At 41.7% G+C, this 20,135-nt stretch overlaps 2 protein-coding genes and 1 long non-coding RNA gene across 5 annotated transcripts; 2 read left to right on the top strand and 1 right to left on the bottom strand.

The window, feature by feature from the left end:
- Positions 1 to 1,930: 1,930 nt before the first annotated feature.
- On the top strand, positions 1,931 to 12,548 carry LOC5509665 (ATP synthase mitochondrial F1 complex assembly factor 2). Its single transcript, XM_001630116.3, has 8 exons — positions 1,931 to 2,167; positions 3,139 to 3,183; positions 3,443 to 3,588; positions 4,043 to 4,140; positions 4,412 to 4,492; positions 5,130 to 5,242; positions 11,077 to 11,192; positions 11,980 to 12,548. Exons 1-8 carry the CDS (start codon positions 2,041 to 2,043, stop codon positions 12,091 to 12,093), a joined length of 840 nt encoding a protein of 279 aa, XP_001630166.3. The 5' UTR covers positions 1,931 to 2,040; the 3' UTR covers positions 12,094 to 12,548.
- LOC125557449 lies at positions 8,345 to 11,888 on the bottom strand. Its single transcript, XR_007305282.1, has 2 exons — positions 11,693 to 11,888; positions 8,345 to 9,346 (listed from the first exon to the last, which is right to left on the bottom strand). It is a non-coding gene; the product is annotated as an uncharacterized LOC125557449 (long non-coding RNA).
- Positions 12,549 to 13,311: 763 nt separating the features above from the next.
- On the top strand, positions 13,312 to 16,893 carry LOC116616611. Of its 3 annotated transcripts, none has more exons than XM_048720291.1 (2): positions 13,312 to 15,417; positions 16,188 to 16,893. In XM_048720291.1, exon 1 carries the CDS (start codon positions 14,015 to 14,017, stop codon positions 14,969 to 14,971), a length of 957 nt encoding a protein of 318 aa, XP_048576248.1. In that variant the 5' UTR covers positions 13,312 to 14,014; the 3' UTR covers positions 14,972 to 15,417; positions 16,188 to 16,893. The 3 variants fall into 3 exon arrangements, with proteins under 3 accessions (XP_048576248.1, XP_048576247.1, XP_048576246.1); XM_048720290.1 differs by having other exon boundaries at positions 15,810 to 16,893; XM_048720289.1 differs by having other exon boundaries at positions 15,752 to 16,893.
- The last annotated feature ends 3,242 nt before the right edge of the window (positions 16,894 to 20,135 follow it).

The following is a 20,135-nucleotide window of genomic DNA, read 5'->3' as shown; positions in this document are numbered from 1 at the left end:
ATTTCTTGACCATCTGGAGTAAAAATAACTCTTTTCACTTCAGATAGTTGGAGTAGTTTTCACTCTGCTCAAATTACTCCCAGAAAAGAGTACTTTTTACTCCATTATTTGACCAACAAGAGTGAAAATTACTCTTTTTTTAATAAACATTCGATACTAATTCTCAGCAGAGTAAAACTTACTCCGTTAAGGGAGTAAACAAAAAAATTACTCCTCAGTGGAGTAGTTTTTACTCCAATAAAGGAGTTCAAATTACTCCTTTAAAAGTACTCCACCGCAAAGAGTAGTTTTTACTCTCTGAGTGGAGTAAATATAACTCCCTGAAACTGACAGTGTGATAATGATTTGGGCAGTGTAAAGTATAAACCTGCAAACTTCAGCACAAAGCCAATCTTCGACAGCAAAAGCGAGGTAAGATGATTTAATCTCTTCTTTTAAGGATTCTAAAATCGTTTCGCTGATTCATATTAAAAGGATGTGCATTGAAAATAACACATCACATCACAATATCAATTCCGTGACCGAGTTTCCTTTAATTTGTAACCTGACAGGAGGACTGGAGTCGTCAACCAGCATAGGGGATAAAGTGGAGTACCTCAACGGTCTGTACTTGCTCCTGAGACCAGTTCAACAGTCCCAAGCCAGCTGGTGGACAAAGTGCTACACCGCCAGCAAGAATGGCTGGGAGGCGAAGACCTTTCACGAAAGGTGCAACAATAAAGGACCTACCGTCACCATCATGCGGGTCGACAAGGACATTTTCGGCGGCTATTCGGATCAACCCTGACGCAGTGAGTGAAGCATATAAACTTTGTTCTTGGTGTGTTTATAACAGTTAAACAATAAGTGGGGCCAGGACATAAACCAGATTTCCAATAAGGGGGAAATCTAGCTATCTGAACATGACAAAGGTATATAAGGTCCAGCAAGGCTTTTCTTTACACCTTACAATCCACGAGGCTATGAACCGGAGAGGCTTGCATTAAACATCGACAGCTACGCTATTTATGACAGCGATAAATTTGGCCCTACATTTGGGTGGGGCTACGACTTGTTTATCGCTGACATGGCAAATACGAAGCAAGCATCTTACGCTAGGCCCCACTCATTTGCGAGACCCACTGGTTGTAACAGTGGCAGCGCCTGCTTGGTTGGCAGCATGCGTTTTATACCAAACGAGGTTGAAGTTTATTATGAAACGACGAAGTAAACTAACTTAAGGATTTTGTTAATGACAAAAGATATCGAAATCGGAAAAGGTTCAAATAAATTTCATAAAATTGTATTGCATTCTACCATAGTAGGTGATTCTACGGGCTTGTTGTAATAAATTTTAGAGTATATCCAATGATAGTTTGTAGGATGGAAAAAAAGCATTGTAAAACCACAACGACTGTAATTTTCCTGCTGGTTGCCAAAGGGACCACTGCAGCAGTCCTTAAAGCAGTTGTCTCATTTTAACTTTTAATTTATTTGCCCTTTCAAACGCCGCATTTGGTGGATGGTTGGATAATAGTTGGTTTTTGGATGATCGGTTTCAGGAATTGGAGATATCCGGGCTTCTTATTCTTACCAGGCGACCAGAAAATAGAATGGCCTTATCCATCCACAAGCTTATAATGTGTGTCAAGGGAAATGATAGTATCTCAGATACAGGTTTTATGATTTTTCCTGCGTCTAATCCTGGACTGTCCGAACGCGAGCTCGCTTTTTTTTTTTCTCTCGCCCCCTCTCCCCCATCCCTCAGCCGCTACGCAGGATATCCGAACGGAGCCGGTTCGTGCAACCCTGTAAATTTACGGATTTCTCTTGCGTGAACCGTGATTTTAAACGTTAAAATCCGTGAAACGGGATATTTGGTCTATATGCGATTTTTTAATCGGAAAGAATCCGTAGACAGTACCTCATCTATGGGCTACCTGTGTAACATTACTCAGGCCTGGTCACTTATCTCAAAATGGCGGACGAATAACAAGGTCCCTGCAAACCTTGTTACTTAATGACATTTCTTCCTATTTCGCTATTCTGTTTTAAGGCAAAATGTTTACAAGAAGATGCATGAAAACAATGGTTATCGGGTTTGATGGAGGAGTCCCGGACATGATTGTTTTCTCACGGACTAGTTGGAGACGAGTGTTGTGCTCACGCCAAATGGCTTCGTTTCGGGGTGAGTGCCGTACAGTAAATGCTCGTGTTAGCAACTATCCGTCGCGCTTATGTCGTGCCGAATCTAATCTTCTATTTTTGTGGACATCAATACGTTGGTTCGATATTGACGGGTTCCTACATGGGTAGCCCAGGCCTATTTTATTTTAAGGTCTATTTTACAGAGTTTGTATTGGTTAACCTGATCTTCTTAAAGTACCCCTAGCATCAAACTCCAGTATCTTTTAATTTTTATATTTATACTTATCCTGGGATGAAAACTAGGTAAAGAGTTTTCATATGATATAAGAAAAAATATTTTTTTTTACCACGGGCAAAGATACAAGCATTTAAAAACAGCTTTCCCTTTTCACAAGTTGACCCCATAAAACAATCCCGCGCACAGTGAAAACAGTGGTTGTGCATCTAGCTAAAATGTGCACGAAATTTTCTAATCGAGTAGCTAATAAATGACTAATTTCACTTTAAAGACGTCTGTGATGTTATAGTGATTCTCAACATCGCGACCCTTCGCCTTGACATTCTAACAGTGGTTTTGGTCAGTTCGTGGACGTCAATCATTTATTTTTAATTATACAGATGATCATATCGAATAAGAAAAAATAATGATATTGCTCTGGTAACGGATAAAACAAGGTCAAGGATTCCTGAATCAACAGGGAACGCCTGGCGCTTTCAAAAGTTGGGGTCACTTTTCGCTCAAGAGTGCGATATTATTTACATTTAAATGCCGCCAAAACCCCACAAAAACCCGTCCTATGGCAATAAAACTTGGTATGGTTTGTTTTCAAGTCCTAACTACTGATATATTGGTATAAACCCAGAAATTAAGAGTTTGAAGCTACAAGTACTTTAATATGAATATTTGTTCTAACAACCACCCTCGATGATCAGTTCGCGGTAAGGACCATGAAGCAAACAGTAGAACCCAAAGTAATAATGTGAAGCACTAACTTATTATTATTTCTTAAGAAAGGAAAAGGTTCTACAAGTCTGCAGGGGTTGAGGAGACTGAAGGTAATAACTAAAATATCATGAACTACTGTAAATTCTTTTAACCTCCACCAATATATATTTTGCTGTTTCTAGTATTGCTGTTAATTGGTACATTGATGCAGACTCAGAGGAAATGTGTTTGGTCATGTCAGAAATTAAAAATCAATGTTGAATAATAAGTTAATTTTCTAGTGTGCTCATCCTGAATGGGATGAAAGATGTTAATACTTTTTTTGTCAAAGATTGATTTCACTTTTTATATCTTATATATTGTGTGTAGGTGGATTCCAGATCACAGTTGATAACCGAAAAGTAAAAACTCCGGCCAGGAATTTGTTGGTAGTACCAAACCAAAAATTAGCTGTTGCCATGGCGTCTGAGTGGAACATGCAGGCAGGCAGTATAAAGCCAGCAAGTATGCATTTGGTAAGTATAGTAAGCAGGCAGGGATGAACAGACAGACGGACAGACAGACAGACGGACAGACAGACAGATGGACAGGCGGGCAGACAGACATGTGATATATTTACAGTGTTTGTGTACAAGACAAGCCACTTGAAAAGGACACTGATGATAGAGGGTTTATGCCACCTTCAGGAACTAAATTTAAAAATTTTTTAATAGAAAAAAAAATTGTGGCCAACCCCTATCAAAAAGCTACTCGGCACAGTCCCAGAGGTGATTCACTATACTTCCCTTGTATTGAACTGTATTATCCCTGTTATTGTTCCTCGCCATTGAATCAGATTAGTCCTGACACTATTGTGTGAAGGCTATACATTATATTATTATTATTTTAAAAGCCATGTGCTGGCTCCACCTTTAGGCAACGCTTAAATCTATATATTTATTTTACTAACAGATTTATTTTCTCTTCCAGACAAGCCTTGCCAACACCGTGATTGACAAGCCATCGGAATGCTCTAAGGATCAAAGAATTGAAGATATTTTAGAATACCTTTACTCTGACACAGTTCGGTATATGTACTTCTTAGAGTAACTACTTGCTTACTCTTTTGAGCTAGCTTGGCTTTTCCAGCAATGACCAGCAAAGCGCAGTCTATGCTGTCTGACGGGGTGACTGGAATATTAACTATATATAGTAGTTGTTGGTCGGATAGTTGCACCAGTATCTATTAAACGCAGGACAAAGCATACAAGTGCATTTCTAAGAGTGATAATTGAAAAATGGCAGTGTAGAGATACCACTGTTCAAGAAATTTATAAATGTTGCATTTTTTCTCTCTAGTTTCCCTGCCTCTGACCCAGACAACTTAGTGGAATTACAAAAGACCGAGTGGGGACCTCTCATATCCTGGTTCTCTTCAAGGTACGTTTTTCTCCAATTCTGCTATCTCTTAGGGTAAAAATTCCTTCAACCACACCCAATTTACTATCTCTTAGGGGTAAGAATTTCTGTTGACTACGCCCAAAGTGCCATCCCTTAGGGTAAAAAATCGATTTTGCAGATGATCACCCCCGTCTGTTTTTTATCAGAGTCCCCCCCCCCCCGGAACTGTTGGTTATCTCAGTGTAAATAGGAGTGTGAGTTGGGGTGCAGGGGCGTAGCCAGGGGGGGTGGCCCAGGGGCCAGGGCCCCACCTTCTAGCAGCCAAAAAATACAGTAAATGTATCAGACATTATCTAAAATACAGGAGAAAATGCCTTGAAAGCGCCTTTTAGGGCCCCCTCCTGTTTACAATCCTGGCTACGCCTCTGGGGTGTGAGGACTGCCACTAAAGATTCATTCCCAACAGTTTTTACCCCCCCCCCCCCCCAATATATACAGTTAAGCATGATCAGACCCCATCAATTTTATCTATCATAACTTGAAACTCACAGTGCCGAAATTACAAGTTGACTTTACAATTCTAAAGAAAACTGAACCAAAACTTTTGACTGGGTTATCTTTGTTCTTGTTACAGTTGCTAAGCGTTCCCTACCCCCTACCCTCTGGTTTATTGCAGGTTTGGAGTGTCTGTCCCGAGTTGTGAGGGTCTACTAGCCACACCTCTAGAACCAGGAGATGTCAACAAGCTCAAGTATGAGTTGACATCTGTCAATCACTGGGCTATGACAGGTGAGAGAGTGGTAAATAGCCAGAAAAAAAACATTTATTTGTTGTAAAATTGATAGGGTTAATGTTGTTGATGACAAGAAGGTTTTAACCCTTACCAGAAAAAAAAACACTGTTAGATGGAGAACAACAGAGATAGATGGCAACGTAATAGGATAACAACATAGATAGCAACTTAGATGGAAAACAACAGAGAGAGATAGCAACATAGATGGAGAACAACAGAGAGAAAGATAGCAACTTTGATGGAGAATAACAGAGATAGATAGCAACTTTGATGGAGAACAACAGAGATAGATAGTAACTTAGATGGAAAACAACAAAGATAGATAGTAACTTAGATATAGAACAACAAATATAGATCGCTACTTAGATGGAAAACAACAGAGATAGATAGTAACATAGATGGAAAACAATAGAGGTAGATAGCAACTTAGATGGAAAACAACAAAGATAGATAGCAACTTAGATGGAAAACAACAGAGATAGATCACAACTTAGATGGAAAACAACAGAGATAGATAGTAACATAGATGGAAAACAATAGAGGTAGATAGCAACTTAGATGGAAAACAACAAAGATAGATAGCAACTTAGATGGAAAACAACAGAGATAGATCACAACTTAGATGGAAAACAACAGAAATAGATAGTAACATAGATGGAAAACAATAGAGGTAGATAGCAACTTAGATGGAAAACAACAAAGATAGATAGCAACTTAGATGGAAAACAACAGAGATAGATCACAACTTAGATGGAAAACAACAGAAATAGATAGTAACATAGATGGAAAACAATAGAGGTAGATAGCAACTTAGATGGAAAACAACAAAGACAGATAGCAACTTATATGGAGAACAACAAAGATGGATAGCAACTTAGATGGAAAACAACAAAGATAGATAGCAACTTATATGGAAAACAACAGAGATAGATAGCAACTTAGATGGAAAACAACAAAGATAGATAGCAATTTATATGGAGAACAACAAAGATGGATAGCAACTTAGATGGAAAACAACAGAGATAGATCACAACTTAGATGGAAAACAACAGAAATAGATAGTAACATAGATGGAAAACAATAGAGGTAAATAGCAATGGATAGCAACCAATGTGTTTAGTGACTGGGATGGATATAACAACTTAGATAGATATAGCGACTGGGATAGATAGCAAATGAGATGGATACAGCGACTGAGATAGATAGCAAATGAGATGGATACAGCGACTGAGATGGATAGCAAATGAGATAGATATAGCGACTGAGATAGATACAGTATAGCAGGTACGAGTTGTCATTTGCGCTAGATCACAGTACGTGAACAGAGCGGCCTCTGTTTGCTAAAGCTATTTTTGGATCGTTGATAGTGGATTGACTCATTTTCGTGTGCAGATGTCATCTTTTTTCAGTTTAAATCAGGAAAGGTTGTTTTGACCTACGAATAACCTGGTCTCTCGCATACAAAAACATGGAATTGCTATCAGTTATGTCTCAGCAAAAATAAGGGAAGGATAAAAAATATCAGTAATTTTTTGTCAACATCGATATGCCATTGTCTATCTATATGACTTTTTATTATGCTCCGAAAAATTATCCCCCTATACCCCAGACTAGGATGGCATAGAAAAAGAATACTATAGTTTCAGGCTTGTACAGGCTTCGATCACTATTTCATAACGCCTTCATATCATAACCCCTTCAAGTTATTTGCGTTTGTCAACAGCGAGTGGGTAATTCTACCGTTAGGCAAATAAGGTCTTTGCAGTTATTTGTGCCTGGTTCCGGCTTTTTGTTACTCAGGAGATGTTACATTGGTGCGCGATTTTATCTGAGAATGGGAAAATGTATTACTTTAATTTTTTTTCTTACATTAAAAGAAGTTGCCTTCTTTTATTTTTTTTTTTTTTTTTTTATATATGAAATAATACTTAGAGTGGGACGGATTTTACTTTGATGATCATTGGATAAAGTGATTATTCATGAATGTCAATACGAAGCTTTTTCAATTTTTGTATGTATTTTTGCCATCCAGCTGCGAAATCAGTTGTCTGTGAGATGTTCTCTCGACATTAAAAAAATATTACCTGATTCCACGCTGGAAACCATAATAAATTCAAAACAAGATTTGTTCCACCAATTTTAATCAAAATCAAAATAACAGCGATACTGATTTGGGGCAACCAGCTGAAAAGTTTGTTCCGCTGCCAGATTCAATTTATATAGAAATTCTAAATTGGGAATCTCCATGTATCGTCCTCGTTAATATGCAATTCTCAAACAATACAGTCTCCAATTTAATGTCGCCCATAATAGCGTCATTGCAGACAGGGTTAGCTAACAAATTGAGGATCACCAATTGATATAACTTGTTTGTTGCCTTTCAAGCGACACACCTGTCGTGTTGCTGAACACGATAGAAGCTACAAGGCACGTTCAAGGACTTACTGAGTACGATAGGAGCTACAAGGCCTGTTCAGGGACTTGCTGAGCACGATAAAAGCTACAAGGCCTGTTCAAGGACTTACTGAGTACGATAGAAGCTACAAGGCCTGTTCAGGGACTTACTGAACGAGATAGAAGTTACATGGCCTGTTCAAGAATTGAATGTTAGACATCAGATCGACCTAATTTGTTCTTTGCCTTGATCGAGCCCTCACCTGTTAATGCTAAACACCGAATTGCTGGAAGAATCTGACTACTTCAGAGGCTGAATGATAGACCAAAAAATCGCCATAACTTGGTTTTCACCTTTGTCGAGCGACAAACTCTGTTTTACTGATATCTCAACAGCAGAAAGTTGAAAGTTAATCTCTTAATACCGGAAAGTTGGTAGCAATTAATTGACCACCTGAAAATTGATTGGCAGACCAAAGATTAACATTGAAACACTTGCGTTTTTCGTGCAAAGTCCTTGTTGGCTTAACCAAGGGAAACGCCTACAGTCTTGAGCACCAGTTAAATGGGAACAGCATAAATGGACCCGAATCAGTTATAGGAATCTAGGATTCGTCTCCAGGAGGACTTTAATCCGAAGAAGGCGCCTATATTGATTTTTTATAAGAGTTTGCCCTTAAAACTGTCGACGCAAGCAACACTGCCACAAAGAACAGTTTTTAATATGGTCATTAGGATAGCAAGCAACATAGATTCCCCGTCTCTTTGTAGATAGAGTTGCCATAGAGGCACCTTAATCGTCTTCAGTATCAACTTAGTATCAACATTGCCAATAATTTTCTAGGTTCTTACTGAGTACATTTTTACAAGAGAAATTATCAGGAGCTTCTGTCGGTCACCAGCGACGTGAATCGAGGCAGACATTTATTTCGTTATCCACCTCGCTTAACCAGGCGACATTTACCTTCAAGGGACCTGAATATCCTGGACAACTATTGTCTAAAATCATTCGTCACTGTCGTAATCCACCTTGTTTAATCAAGCAAGTGTTTCGCCCAACTTCATAGCAACCTGGATATTCCAAACAGTCCTTGCGTGAAACAAAGCGTTGTTATATACCTCGTTAAACCGGACGCACCATGAACCAAACTGACGTTTACTACCTGCCCCCTAAAAGCTTCCAAATCTTTACGTACGCCGCAACCTACATCATCTGCATCGCCGCTGCCACCACAAATGCCCTTATTATTCTGGCCTTCATCATTAATGAGCATCTTCGCAAACGAAACACTTACTTCATCCTTAACCTGGCTATATCGAACTTCCTTTTCGGCTCTGTCCTTGCGCCTATGTTTGCCGAGTATCTTAGGAAGGTCATCCTACCGCTCTCGTCGCCCGAGGTCCCACGAAGTTATCTCCTCGGAGACCAAACGGAGAAGATCGTTGTCATGATCGGGTTTTTGACCTCCGCCCACTTGACAACCCTGATGCTCATTTCTCTTGATCGAATGTTCGCCACTGTCTGGCCATTACGTCATCGACAGATACATCCCCGGATGTATTACATCAGCAGTGTGGTCACATGGTTTCTGAGTGGAGTTCTGATTGGTCTGGCTTTTTTGGACCTAATTTTAGGAGAAAGCGTGTTCGCATGTTGGGGCTTGATGTGCCTTGCTGTGATGGCTGTGTCTTACGCGACCATATTCCTAAAAGTGAAGAAACAGCATTGTATACATCATAATCAGTATCGTAATAATAACAACCATCAACATCAGCAGCAGCAGCAACAGAAGCAACGACAACAACAACCACATCCACAACAGCAGCGACAACAACCACTACCGCAACAGCAACGACAACAACAACCACTTCCGCAAGAGCAACGACAACAACAACTACTACCGCAACAGCAACAGCAACGACAACAACAACCACTTCCGCAAGAGCAACGACAACAACAACCACTACCGCAAAAGCAACAGCAACGACAACGACAACAACAACCACTTCCGCAAGAGCAGCGACAACAACAACCACTACCTCAACAGCAAAATGTCGGTCCCGACACAGCTATCCAAAAAGAACGCCGACTTGCCAAGACGTTGCTATTGGTAACAATAACGTCATTGTTGACATGGTTACCACTTTTGGCCACTGCTGCCCAGGCCGTGACGAGTGGGCCGCCTCAAGGTGTTGCGCACTTTTTGGCCAACCTGATTTTCGGGTTGAGCCCGTTACTGGACCCGGTCATATACTTGTTTAGAGTGAACGAGTATCGTCTCGCCGTGGTGCGAGTTGTGTGTGGATGTCAGAGGTACAGGAGGCCGTATGTACAACCGATGGTTGCAGCTAGAATGTAGCCTATTCATGGGTTTCCTGTGGTTTCTCGGGTTACCTGTGGTTGATGATGTGACGTCACCCAAATCCGATGGTTGCAGCTGTGCGCAGTACTTGGACTGTATAGAATGTAGCCTATTCATGGGTTTCCTGTGGTTTCTCGGGTTACCTGTGGTTGATGATGTGACGTCACCCAAATCCGATGGTTGCAGCTGTGCGCAGTACTTGGACTGTATAGAATGTAGCCTATTCATGGGTTTCCTGTGGTTTCTCGGGTTACCTGTGGTTGATGATGTGACGTCACCCAAATCCGATGGTTGCAGCTGTACGCAGTGCTAGGACTGTATAGAATGTAGCCTATTCATGGGTTTCCTGTGGTTTCTCGGGTTATCTGTGGTTGATGATGTAACGTCACTCGAAACCCCATCCCGACAATCTCCTCTCCTGGTGGTTGGATCTTTCCAGCTTCTTTCTACTTACGGCTTACCACAGGGATCCCAAAAAGAGCGCCGGGGACTAAGCTATAGTGATATGAATAACAACTGCTGATGGAACAAAAGACACAGTGAAAACCTGATTTAAAAGTTCCGGCTAAACTAATACAATCCCTAATTGACCTAACCGGCGTAGTGATTTTTAAAAGACTCTTAAACAAACCTATAACCATCTCGCGCCCGCACACAAAACACCGAGTTCTACGCCATCCCACACGCCAGAACTGACACATAAATATAGCTTCCTGTGGAACCATCTTCCACAGTCATTGACACGAGAGGCCGCCCGTAGGCCTTCCACGCTGTGCTTTAGATGTCAACATGCACTGCGCACTAATATCAGGGGGGTAGCCAGGGGGGTAGCCAAGGGGGGCCGTGCACCCCCTTCTAGCAGCCAAAAATATAGTAAAGGTATAAGTATTATCTAGGAGAAATGTATTGGGAGGGTATTTTGGGCCCCCTCCTGTTGAAAATCCTGGCTACGCCGGTGAATATATTTGTACAAATAGGTCGCGCATTAAATAAAGTGAAGATAACAATACACGTTTTGCCTGTAACTATGTGGACCCTGATATCGCTCATGTCGCGTTGTTCTCTGACGACAGGTCTCGAGTACGCTGTTGACACGTCCAAGTCTTTTATCACGAGTATGGCCCTGTTAGACAACCACGTAACCGTTGAGAAGGCCGCATACCTCACAAGACTCGAGCTTGAATTCCAGGTACGTAATACACGTCGCGACCTCGTACTTGTCACGTGATGTAACAGCCTTACCCTGGTCACGTGATATAACGACCTCGTACTTGTCACGTGATGTAACAGCCTTACCCTGGTCACGTGATATAACGACCTCGTGAAGGCCTCGTACTTGTCACGTGATGTAACAGTCTTACCCTGGTAACGTTATATTGCAACCTTGCGAAGGTCACGTGATGTGGAAACCTTCCATTGGTCACGTGATGTGAAAATCTTGCACTAATCACATGCTATGACTACCACGCATCGATCACGTGGTATGAAAATCCTGCGATGTGTAAACTTACTTTGACCACGTGATATTTTATCGTTGTGTCTATCAAGTAGCAAATACTAAGGACCTGTTAACATGGAGGACGGTCACCCACCAACCCGGGGTCGTGAGCAACCAGGGGGGGGGGGTGGTCGTGAACCAAACAGGAGCACTAGGGGATGGGGGACAATGTTGGGCTTGGTAGTACCTACCGAACGATAACACACAAGATGGCGGATAGTTGACATGTTGTCTTTCCGTTTTGGCTTTCCGCTTTGTAGTTGTCGCTTTGCTTAACTTTGCGTTGCTAAAACCACGCTAGTCACTGAGACTTACCACAGGAAAATAAGAGAGATAACGGGTTATGTCTTCCCCTAAGAAGACCCTACCTCCATGTAATCAGTTACATTCCTGGTGATCATGTGATGTGACAGGCTGCTTGCTAAGCACTGCAGGCTCAAGTTCATGGTCATAACTGATCACGTGGTTGTGTTTTCAGATTGGCCGCTGGGGAAGTGTAGAGTGGGCTCACGATGTCGATCTCATGGAACTGCGGTGTCGTCTTGCTGCAGCGGCGTTATTCTATCACCTCTGTATACGGGGCAACTCATAGCAGATCACGATAAAAAGGTCATCATTCAACCTGCCTATACCGGACACTTACACAGTTTTACGACCTGTCTAGCTGGGCAACTCTTAACAGATCACGGTACAAAGACCACTATTTAACCTGTCTATACCGGACACTTACAAATGTGCAGGACATGGCCTGTGTACAGCTGAAAACAGATCACAGTCCAGAGACCGTTATTCATCCCGTCTTTACCGGACACGTCGAAATAAGCATTTGCTTAACTTTTTCCTAACAGAATATAGCGCATTTAATAACAAATTGCGGAGCGTTTGAATTATTTTACTTGGCAATTGAAGTCTCTACCGCTCTGTAACATGCAAACTTTAGCAAGCAGTTCCATTAAAGAGCCTGTTAAACGCCATTTTGACAACCTAGCGTGATACCTAGTGTGAGAAAGCATCCGTTTCCACCGCTGATTAAATTTGGTAATTTTATTATAAGACTTCTTATTATAGAAATGACATTTTAGGCGGCGAAGGGGTGGGGGGTGGGGTGGGGGAGTGACGACGATCCTTCAATAAGAAATGACCCCCCCTTTTTCGCGCCCAAGGGGAAGACTTGCTCCATGTCGATCTCGGAGTCAGTAATCGAGCGAAGAGAGATTAGATCAGCGAGCGAAGCGAGATTAAATGAGGTTGCGAAGCGACCGAGCGTGGCTCCTAAACCTCGAATTTTTTTAACGACTTTGAGAAAGTCTACCCAAGCGGGTGCTGTTTTATTGTTGTCATTAATCTCTGTGGTTTTATTGTCATAAATCTCTGTGGTTTTCTGTATCTAGTTTAAACTGGAGACCGGAGTATTTGATCGTCTTTACTGTTAAAAAAACTATTATCGTTTGAGGGAAGATAAATCGTTTTCAGGTCTAAAAATCAATCCTAATAAATCTAGTTATCACCTTACTAATCTCTTCTTTCAAGATGAGGATTATATTCGAGTATTTACCGATGGTCGTACTAACACAATTCCCTTGTGTGAAATTCTGTTTACATTCCTTCCTCGCTCATTTGTGAATCAGCAAATGTTTGGATATCATTAGAAAATAACACGAAACAGAAATACGGAATTCAAATTCTGAAATATCCCATCTTTCGCAATATATTTTTAAGATGCATACATCATATACCCTATATTATGTTTAGTTAATATTGGATAACTCAAGTTATTGTACTGAGGGAAGCCTCCGTTGTGGTATTTTGTCTGTTCGCGAATGTTTCCGATGTTGATGCTATCATATTCAATTGTCGCCTTTTTGTTCTACAACTTTTCCCAACTAAATTATTGTTGGGCCTTGTTGTTACTAAAAATGTCTCGCTCTTCACAACTGTATTCAGTCCCTGAAACTGTCAACTACAAAAATTCAAAATGGAATGCAATAATGTTTTTTTATTAATGGAAAGTTGAAAGTTGATGCAAACATTGTCTGACATCATTTGATTGTCATCTGTCCCTATCAGATTCGTTCATTTCGGCTTCCGTTTGGGGAATTGAATTCTAATTCCCGAAAAAGACTATTATTCCTTGAGCAGCTTAGAAAAAATCCACTTAAATCTCGCCTGCTGTGTGCAAAAGTTTCAGTTTACAGACTTTCGAAACATCAAGTTACGGCAAGTGCAGTTTAATCTGCTCAACAAAACATGATGTAGATCCTGTTGCTTTCAGAGTTGCGGGGAAGTGTTCGGAAAATTTCTAAGCTGAGAAGACTTTTGAACCTTGATGTCTGTGTGATTGCAGTGCTGAAAAAACAATACGCAAGAAACACATTCAAGCATTCTTGCGGTGCGCAGAGATTGTGCAAACAATTTTCACATTCAAACAAGCAAGTCTGGTTGACCATTTCGCACGGATCTAAAGCAACCGGGTATTTTAATTGAGATTTGATGAGTTTATAAAAGCTTTTAAAATGGATAAGAACAACAACGATGGGATTCTCAAACGGATCGACTTCACGGCGACTGATGCAGAGCGACGAGTGTCTAAAGGTCAAGCGAAGATGTTTATGACAAGAAACGCTGGCGAGAAACAGAACCTAAAAAAGCTTACACGACATTTAGACAAAGAAAAAGCTGCAAAGGCATCGCAAATTTCCTACGCGCAGAAATTATTCTTTAAGAAATATGGAAATCGGGCTGTGGAGTATGAAAAGGGAGGAACGCCATCTCGAAAAATTTCACGAGATCGCAGCTCTAGTTGGGACCCGATGTTTATAAGAGAAGATCCAGATAAACAAATTTATAGAAGCGACCCCGGTGGAGCTCATGGACTTGGAACCGATCGTGGAAGATCTCGCTCTGGTTCGCACGACCACGATCACAGATCACGGAAGATTCCTGATTCCCGCAGAAATCCCGTAGCCGAAGATCATCTTCGAGTGTTCGTGACACGTCCCTCGTGTACGCCCGCGAGTGTCCCGCGGGTTTTCTCGCTTGGAGATTTAGCGTCACAATGTGAAGGCGATGAATGTGGGAGGAAGTTTTCTAGCGCGGAGAATATATCGCGCTTGCGCAGTGGAAGTTTCTTTTCTAGTGAGGGCACAAGTCAAAGCTCCAGTGTTGAGGAGCTAGGGACAGGGAATAACGAAGGAAATGGCGATATAGGGACGCGGCCGAGGTCTCTCTCTGACATTCTACCCCCAATAACACTACCTCCAATTTACCAGCAAGAAGCAAGGCGCCTCAAGCCGAAGTCCAGTAAGTCCAGAACTGGTGGCGGTATACCAATGCCAGACATTTCCAGGAATCCTGGAATCACTCGCAGAGTACTAGGGAAACAGCCGTTGCCTAGTGAGCACAAGTCCTCTGATGGACTGGACAGCACGCTGTCTGACTGCCGGTATTTGCGCCAGTGGCCGATTGGGTAGAGTAATGGCAAAGCGTGTGATGAAGATACTTTAAAGGAGGCAAAGAGGAATGGCTAGTTAGACTACGCTGAGGATGTACGTGAATTAAATGGCTCGGAAAAGCTTACAATAACAAGGCAAACCAGGCAATCGCATTAAGGAAAGAAAAATCTATTCTCCCTAAGGGTTTCTCCCTGATGTTACTCCCTAATCTAACAGGTTTCTCATGGTTTCTCCCTAAGGATTTATCCCTGATGGTTTCTCTCTAATCTAACAGGTTTCTCATGGCTTCTCCCTAATCTAACAGGTTTCTCATGGTTTCTCCCTAAGGGTTTCTCCCTAATCTAACAGGTTTCTAATGGCTTCTCCCTAAGGGTTTCTCCCTAAGGGTTTCTCCCTAATCTAACAGGTTTCTAATGGCTTCTCCCTAAGGGTTTCTCCCTGATGGTTTCTCCCTAATCTAACAGGTTTCTAATGGCTTCTCCCTAAGGGTTTCTCCCTAATCTAACAGGTTTCTGGTGGCTTCTCCCTAAGGGTTTCTCCCTGATGGTTTCTCCCTAATCTAACAGGTTTCTAATGGTTTCTCCCTAAGGGTTCCTCCCTGATGGTTTCTCCCTAATCTAACAGATTTCTGATGGCTTCTCCCTAAGGGTTTCTCCCTGATGGTTTCTCCCTAATCTAACAGGTTTCTGATGGCTTTTCCCTAAGGGTTTCTCCCTGATGGTTCCTCCCTAATCTAACAGGTTTCTCATGGCTTCTCCCTAAGGGTTTCTCCCTGATGGTTTCTCCCTAATCTAACAGGTTTCTCATGGCTTCTCCCTAAGGGTTTCTCCCTGATGGTTTCTCCCTAATCTAACAGATTTCTGATGGCTTCTCCCTAAGGGTTTCTCCATGATGGTTTCTCCCTAATCTAACAGGTTTCTCATGGCTTCTCCCTAAGGGTTTCTCCCTGATGGTTTCTCCCTAATCTAACAGATTTCTGGTGGTTTCTCCCAAAGGGTTTCTCCCTAATCTAACAGGTTTCTCATGGCTTCTCCCTAAGGGTTTCTCCCTGATGGTTTCTCCCTAATCTAACAGGTTTCTAATGGTTTCTCCCTAAGGGTTTCTCCCTGATGGTTTCTCCCTAATCTAACAGATTTCTGATGGCTTTTCCCTAAGGGTTTCTCCCTAATCTAACAGGTTTCTAATGGCTTCTCCCTAAGGGTTTCTCCCTGATGGTTTCTCCCTAATCTAACAGGTTTCTGATGGCTTCTCCCTAAGGGTTTCTCCCTGATGTTTCTCCCTAATCTAACAGGTTTCTGGTGGCTTCTTCCTAAGGGTTTCTCCATGATGGTTTCTCCCTAATCTAACAGGTTTCTGATGGCTTCTCCCTAAGGCCGGCTTGCTAGCAAAGAAAAGGTAGACGGATAAGAAAACAGAGACTCAGGAGCGTACGCTATTGTGACATGTTCAGCGTCACTAGATAAAAAAAACCGTTCCGTTTTCGTGCTCCGGTTGAGTCTCGTTCATGCTAATATTCTTCGGCATGTATACATTATTACGCCAACACATCCTTCTTTTCCTTCGCTAGTTCAAGGAGGTAATTTATAAGGAGTTTTATCGGGAAAGCCTTCATGCAGGCTGGTAAAGGGGGTATGGATCAGTCTTCACGAACCGGGCTAAATGGCTTTTCACGTTTCACAGAACGAAAAGTGACTTTTTAAATCTTTAAATCACGTTTCACGGACATCGAAATGGACGATTTTACGTTTCTCGTAAGGTGAAAAATGGTCAAATCTCGTTCCACGAAAATACCGCTCTGTTCACGAGTCAAGATGGCGGGAAAAGGGTTTTCCAGCATGGCATGGCACTTCCTTGGAGAAATCCGGGAATTAGGGGCTTACATACTTTGGAATACTTAGAATATGAGATGCATTGATTAAAAAAAAGATCCGTAGAACACATTAACGAATTATTTTATTACTTAAAAGTTTCGCGCATTTACTGATTACGATCAGGATCGCACAAAATCGCACTCGATCGCAAAATAAGTTTCCATATAATCGCACATGTCATGATCGCCTGCGTTCGAAGACGATCACATGGGAACTAGCCTTGAAGAAGGGATTCTTTTATTGACTCAGTATTGAGCGGGAACATGGCATGCTTGGCTTTATCTTTTAGAATTGTGATGCAGTCGCTTCTTTTATTGAGTGATGATTTGATTGACATCTGCCTATCAGAAGGATTTGCTCCCATGGCGAGAAGTAATTTATTTCTTGGGTGGTGTTACGAATCCCAATCAAAACTGACGTTTCAAATAGGTGTATGCGCACCTCGTCGTTCGGTTGTTTATCTTTAATTGATTGTTTGTTTGTTGAGTTGTTTTCCAATTCTCAATATATAAGCTCAAGATTCCGCATACAAGTAGTTCCTCTGGCCAAAAGCTTAATTCCAAGTTTTTAAGAAATTTAGAAGATATGAAATTTAGATATTAGCTAGCAAAGTTGTCTTAATTTCTGATCAGAGCGCGACTTCTCCCTAAAAACGAGGAGAATTCATACTTTAAACATTTGAAAATTGCACTTCAAGCCTCATATCTCGAAGACGAATCCATTACAAGAAAACTCTTTTTGATATGTTGGTTTACCTAACACAAGGAACCTCTATGGAAAAATTCAAGCTTACCGAAGTTAACCAGACCTTATTTTGGGACACGTAATATGATTCCATCAGCATTGTCAAGCTTTCCACCTCACCCAAGGCACATTCCGACCATAGCCTACATGCAAACGGCGTGTACATCATTTCAAAACAATGTCAGCGCAAACAGCAAACGTCGAAAAGAACAATGATCTATATTTATTTCTCCCAAATGCACAAAACATTGTATGAATTGTACGATTACTCTTTTAAGGTCATTGATGCATGGTCCTAGTATCGCGGAAATTTGTTAATCACCTTTCACTAAGCAACTTTCGGTTGTAGAACTACCATTTGACATTGGTCTTCTGTCGTTTGCACTGACGTTTGTTTTTTGAAAAACACGGGTGTATTTCCAATGCATTATGCTTCATTTGCGTCAGAGTCCTTTTGTCCAAGATGCGTCAGGCTTCAACACCACTAGATCCAAATGTTTATAGCCCCAAAACCATCTTCTTTCAACTCAAAACTGTTGTGATTTTTTATGGACAGGGACAACACCGAAGTGAGGGATCTTTCCGATCAGGAAAGATGCATTTCCAGAGGACAAGCAAAACAATTATTGGCAAGAAACGCAGCTGAAAAGTACCGTCTTAAAAATCTGACTCAACGCCTTGAGAGAGAAAAGGCGTCTACGATAGCGCAGCATCATTACGCTAGAGAACAATTCCTCATCAAATATTGGGGCACGCCAAGAATTCACCTTTCTCGTGGTCTCTCGATGGCCGAAAAACGGGAGTTTTCTAAGAGTTGCGAAGCGCTGTTTGTGACAACTTACACAGAAAAGCGAATATCAAAAAGCGACTCAAATATCAGAGGAGCTGTTCTACTAGATGATAATCGTAAGCCGGATTCACAAGCTCCTGAATGCAGACCAGTGTTGAATTACAACAGGAGAACCACAGTGCAGGACCTTCTTAGATTACCCTCCGTTTCGGATATCCCGCGGGACCACTCGCTAAGAAACGTATCCCCTGTGATCAATGAGAACTTTTCACGCAGAAATATTGACGTCACAGACATGTCTTATATTAGGCCGAGGGAAAACAAACAAAAAAGTGCTAGCAACGAAGAATTGACCAATAAAAAACAAATTGAATATAGAATACGCTCTCTCTCTGACGTGGTTCGGCCGAAATTAGATGCTTGGGAAAGGGAAAATGGCGAGCCAGCAGAAAATAGATCCCGGTCTCTTACGGATTTAGTTACTCCATCACAAGACTTAAGAAAAGATAAAGGCGAAGATGCAGGACCCAAAGTGACTTTCTACTCGGAGAAGCCTACTCAACGCGAAAATGTGCGCACTTCTGAGAATAGCCCTCCAGCGGATGAGGAAACTAAATCCGCAGAAGAACGTGTGAAACCCATAGAACTTGGAGACATCAAACTTCTGGAGGTGCTGCCACCGTTAGTTTTACCACCCATTTACAAACAAGAAGAACAAGGTCGCAGCAGGCCGCTGTCAAGTCGCCCCAGTTCGTGCAGCAGTGTATCATCCGGAGACAAAGAGCGGTCACTGCATGATCCTGCCACAGGTCCTCATCCTACTGACAACCTTCTGCTTGACGCGGCTCTCTCACAGTGCAGGTATCTGCGACAAAGACCCTTGAATCCTAAAATTGTTCTTGAAAACATTGACTAGGTTATTGAGCATCTGCAACAATCGGTTTCACACCAGGGTTCGTGTTTGTTATCTTAAATGTACTGCATAATTAATATTGTTGAAAAAGGCTAGGATCAAATTGGGGGGGGGGGGGGGGTGCAATAAAGGACTGTAATACCATTCTTAAGGTTAGGAGAAACCATCCTGGACACCTAGATCTACCTAGACGACCTCAATAAGTCAACAAAAAAGAGGTTTAACACCGGCTCCGCTCTTAGGCAGTGCCTAATACTATATATTACCAAAGGACATCACACACACGCTAGCGACGTGGGCTACCGTGACCACCTTGACAGTTTTTTGAAATAAAATAATTTAAACATAATAGGATGCGAGAAATTGACTGACATGACTACTTCACTACCCAACTAGCCAGGCAAAGAATTACTTGAGAGCACATCAGAGCATGACTTAATCCTCCTACTTATATAGCTCGTGTCAATCAACTGTGATTCTCGCATGCTGATTGGCTAAGTTTCGTAACACTCCCCATTGGTGGCTACAGTAGCGAGTCCCATTGTTTCATTTTGCTCTGAAGACTTTTAAATGCTGAGATGTTTTTCACATCGGTTTAATTTCTTTGCGAGTTAGAAATAAAATGTATAATGAATGCTCTTCTCTGTGCTTCTTTTTTCCATACACTCTTATGTTCACAACGATGCCTCTATCGCTAGTTGATCTTGACCGAAACGTCTGGAACCTGTAATAAGTATGGGTAGGGGGGGGGGGGGTTGTTTCCACTCTTTATTTTTTCTCAAAACTAACCAGTAGTACATTGGTGAGAGGTGATAAACACCCATATGGTTATAGTTTCAAGGGCAGGTGCTTGGATCAGCTTGA

This window comes from Nematostella vectensis, chromosome 12, assembly GCF_932526225.1.
Source record: "Nematostella vectensis chromosome 12, jaNemVect1.1, whole genome shotgun sequence".
Lineage (NCBI taxonomy): Eukaryota > Metazoa > Cnidaria > Anthozoa > Actiniaria > Edwardsiidae > Nematostella > Nematostella vectensis.
Note: the sequence above shows the minus strand (reverse complement) of the source record. Positions and strands in the feature narration are given on the sequence as shown.

What these genes read in the sequence shown, in the direction of transcription:
- LOC116616611 (XM_048720291.1), top strand. Translation starts at nt 14,015, where the DNA reads ATGGATAAGAACAACAACGATGGGATTCTCAAACGGATCGACTTCACG.
- LOC5509665 (XM_001630116.3), top strand. Translation starts at nt 2,041, where the DNA reads ATGTTTACAAGAAGATGCATGAAAACAATGGTTATCGGGTTTGATGGA. An exon ending in CCAAATGGCTTCGTTTCGGG is followed by an intron (nt 2,168 to 3,138) that starts GTGAGTGCCGTA and finishes TTATTTCTTAAG; the next exon opens with AAAGGAAAAGGTTCTACAAG. An exon ending in CAATCACTGGGCTATGACAG is followed by an intron (nt 5,243 to 11,076) that starts GTGAGAGAGTGG and finishes CTCTGACGACAG; the next exon opens with GTCTCGAGTACGCTGTTGAC.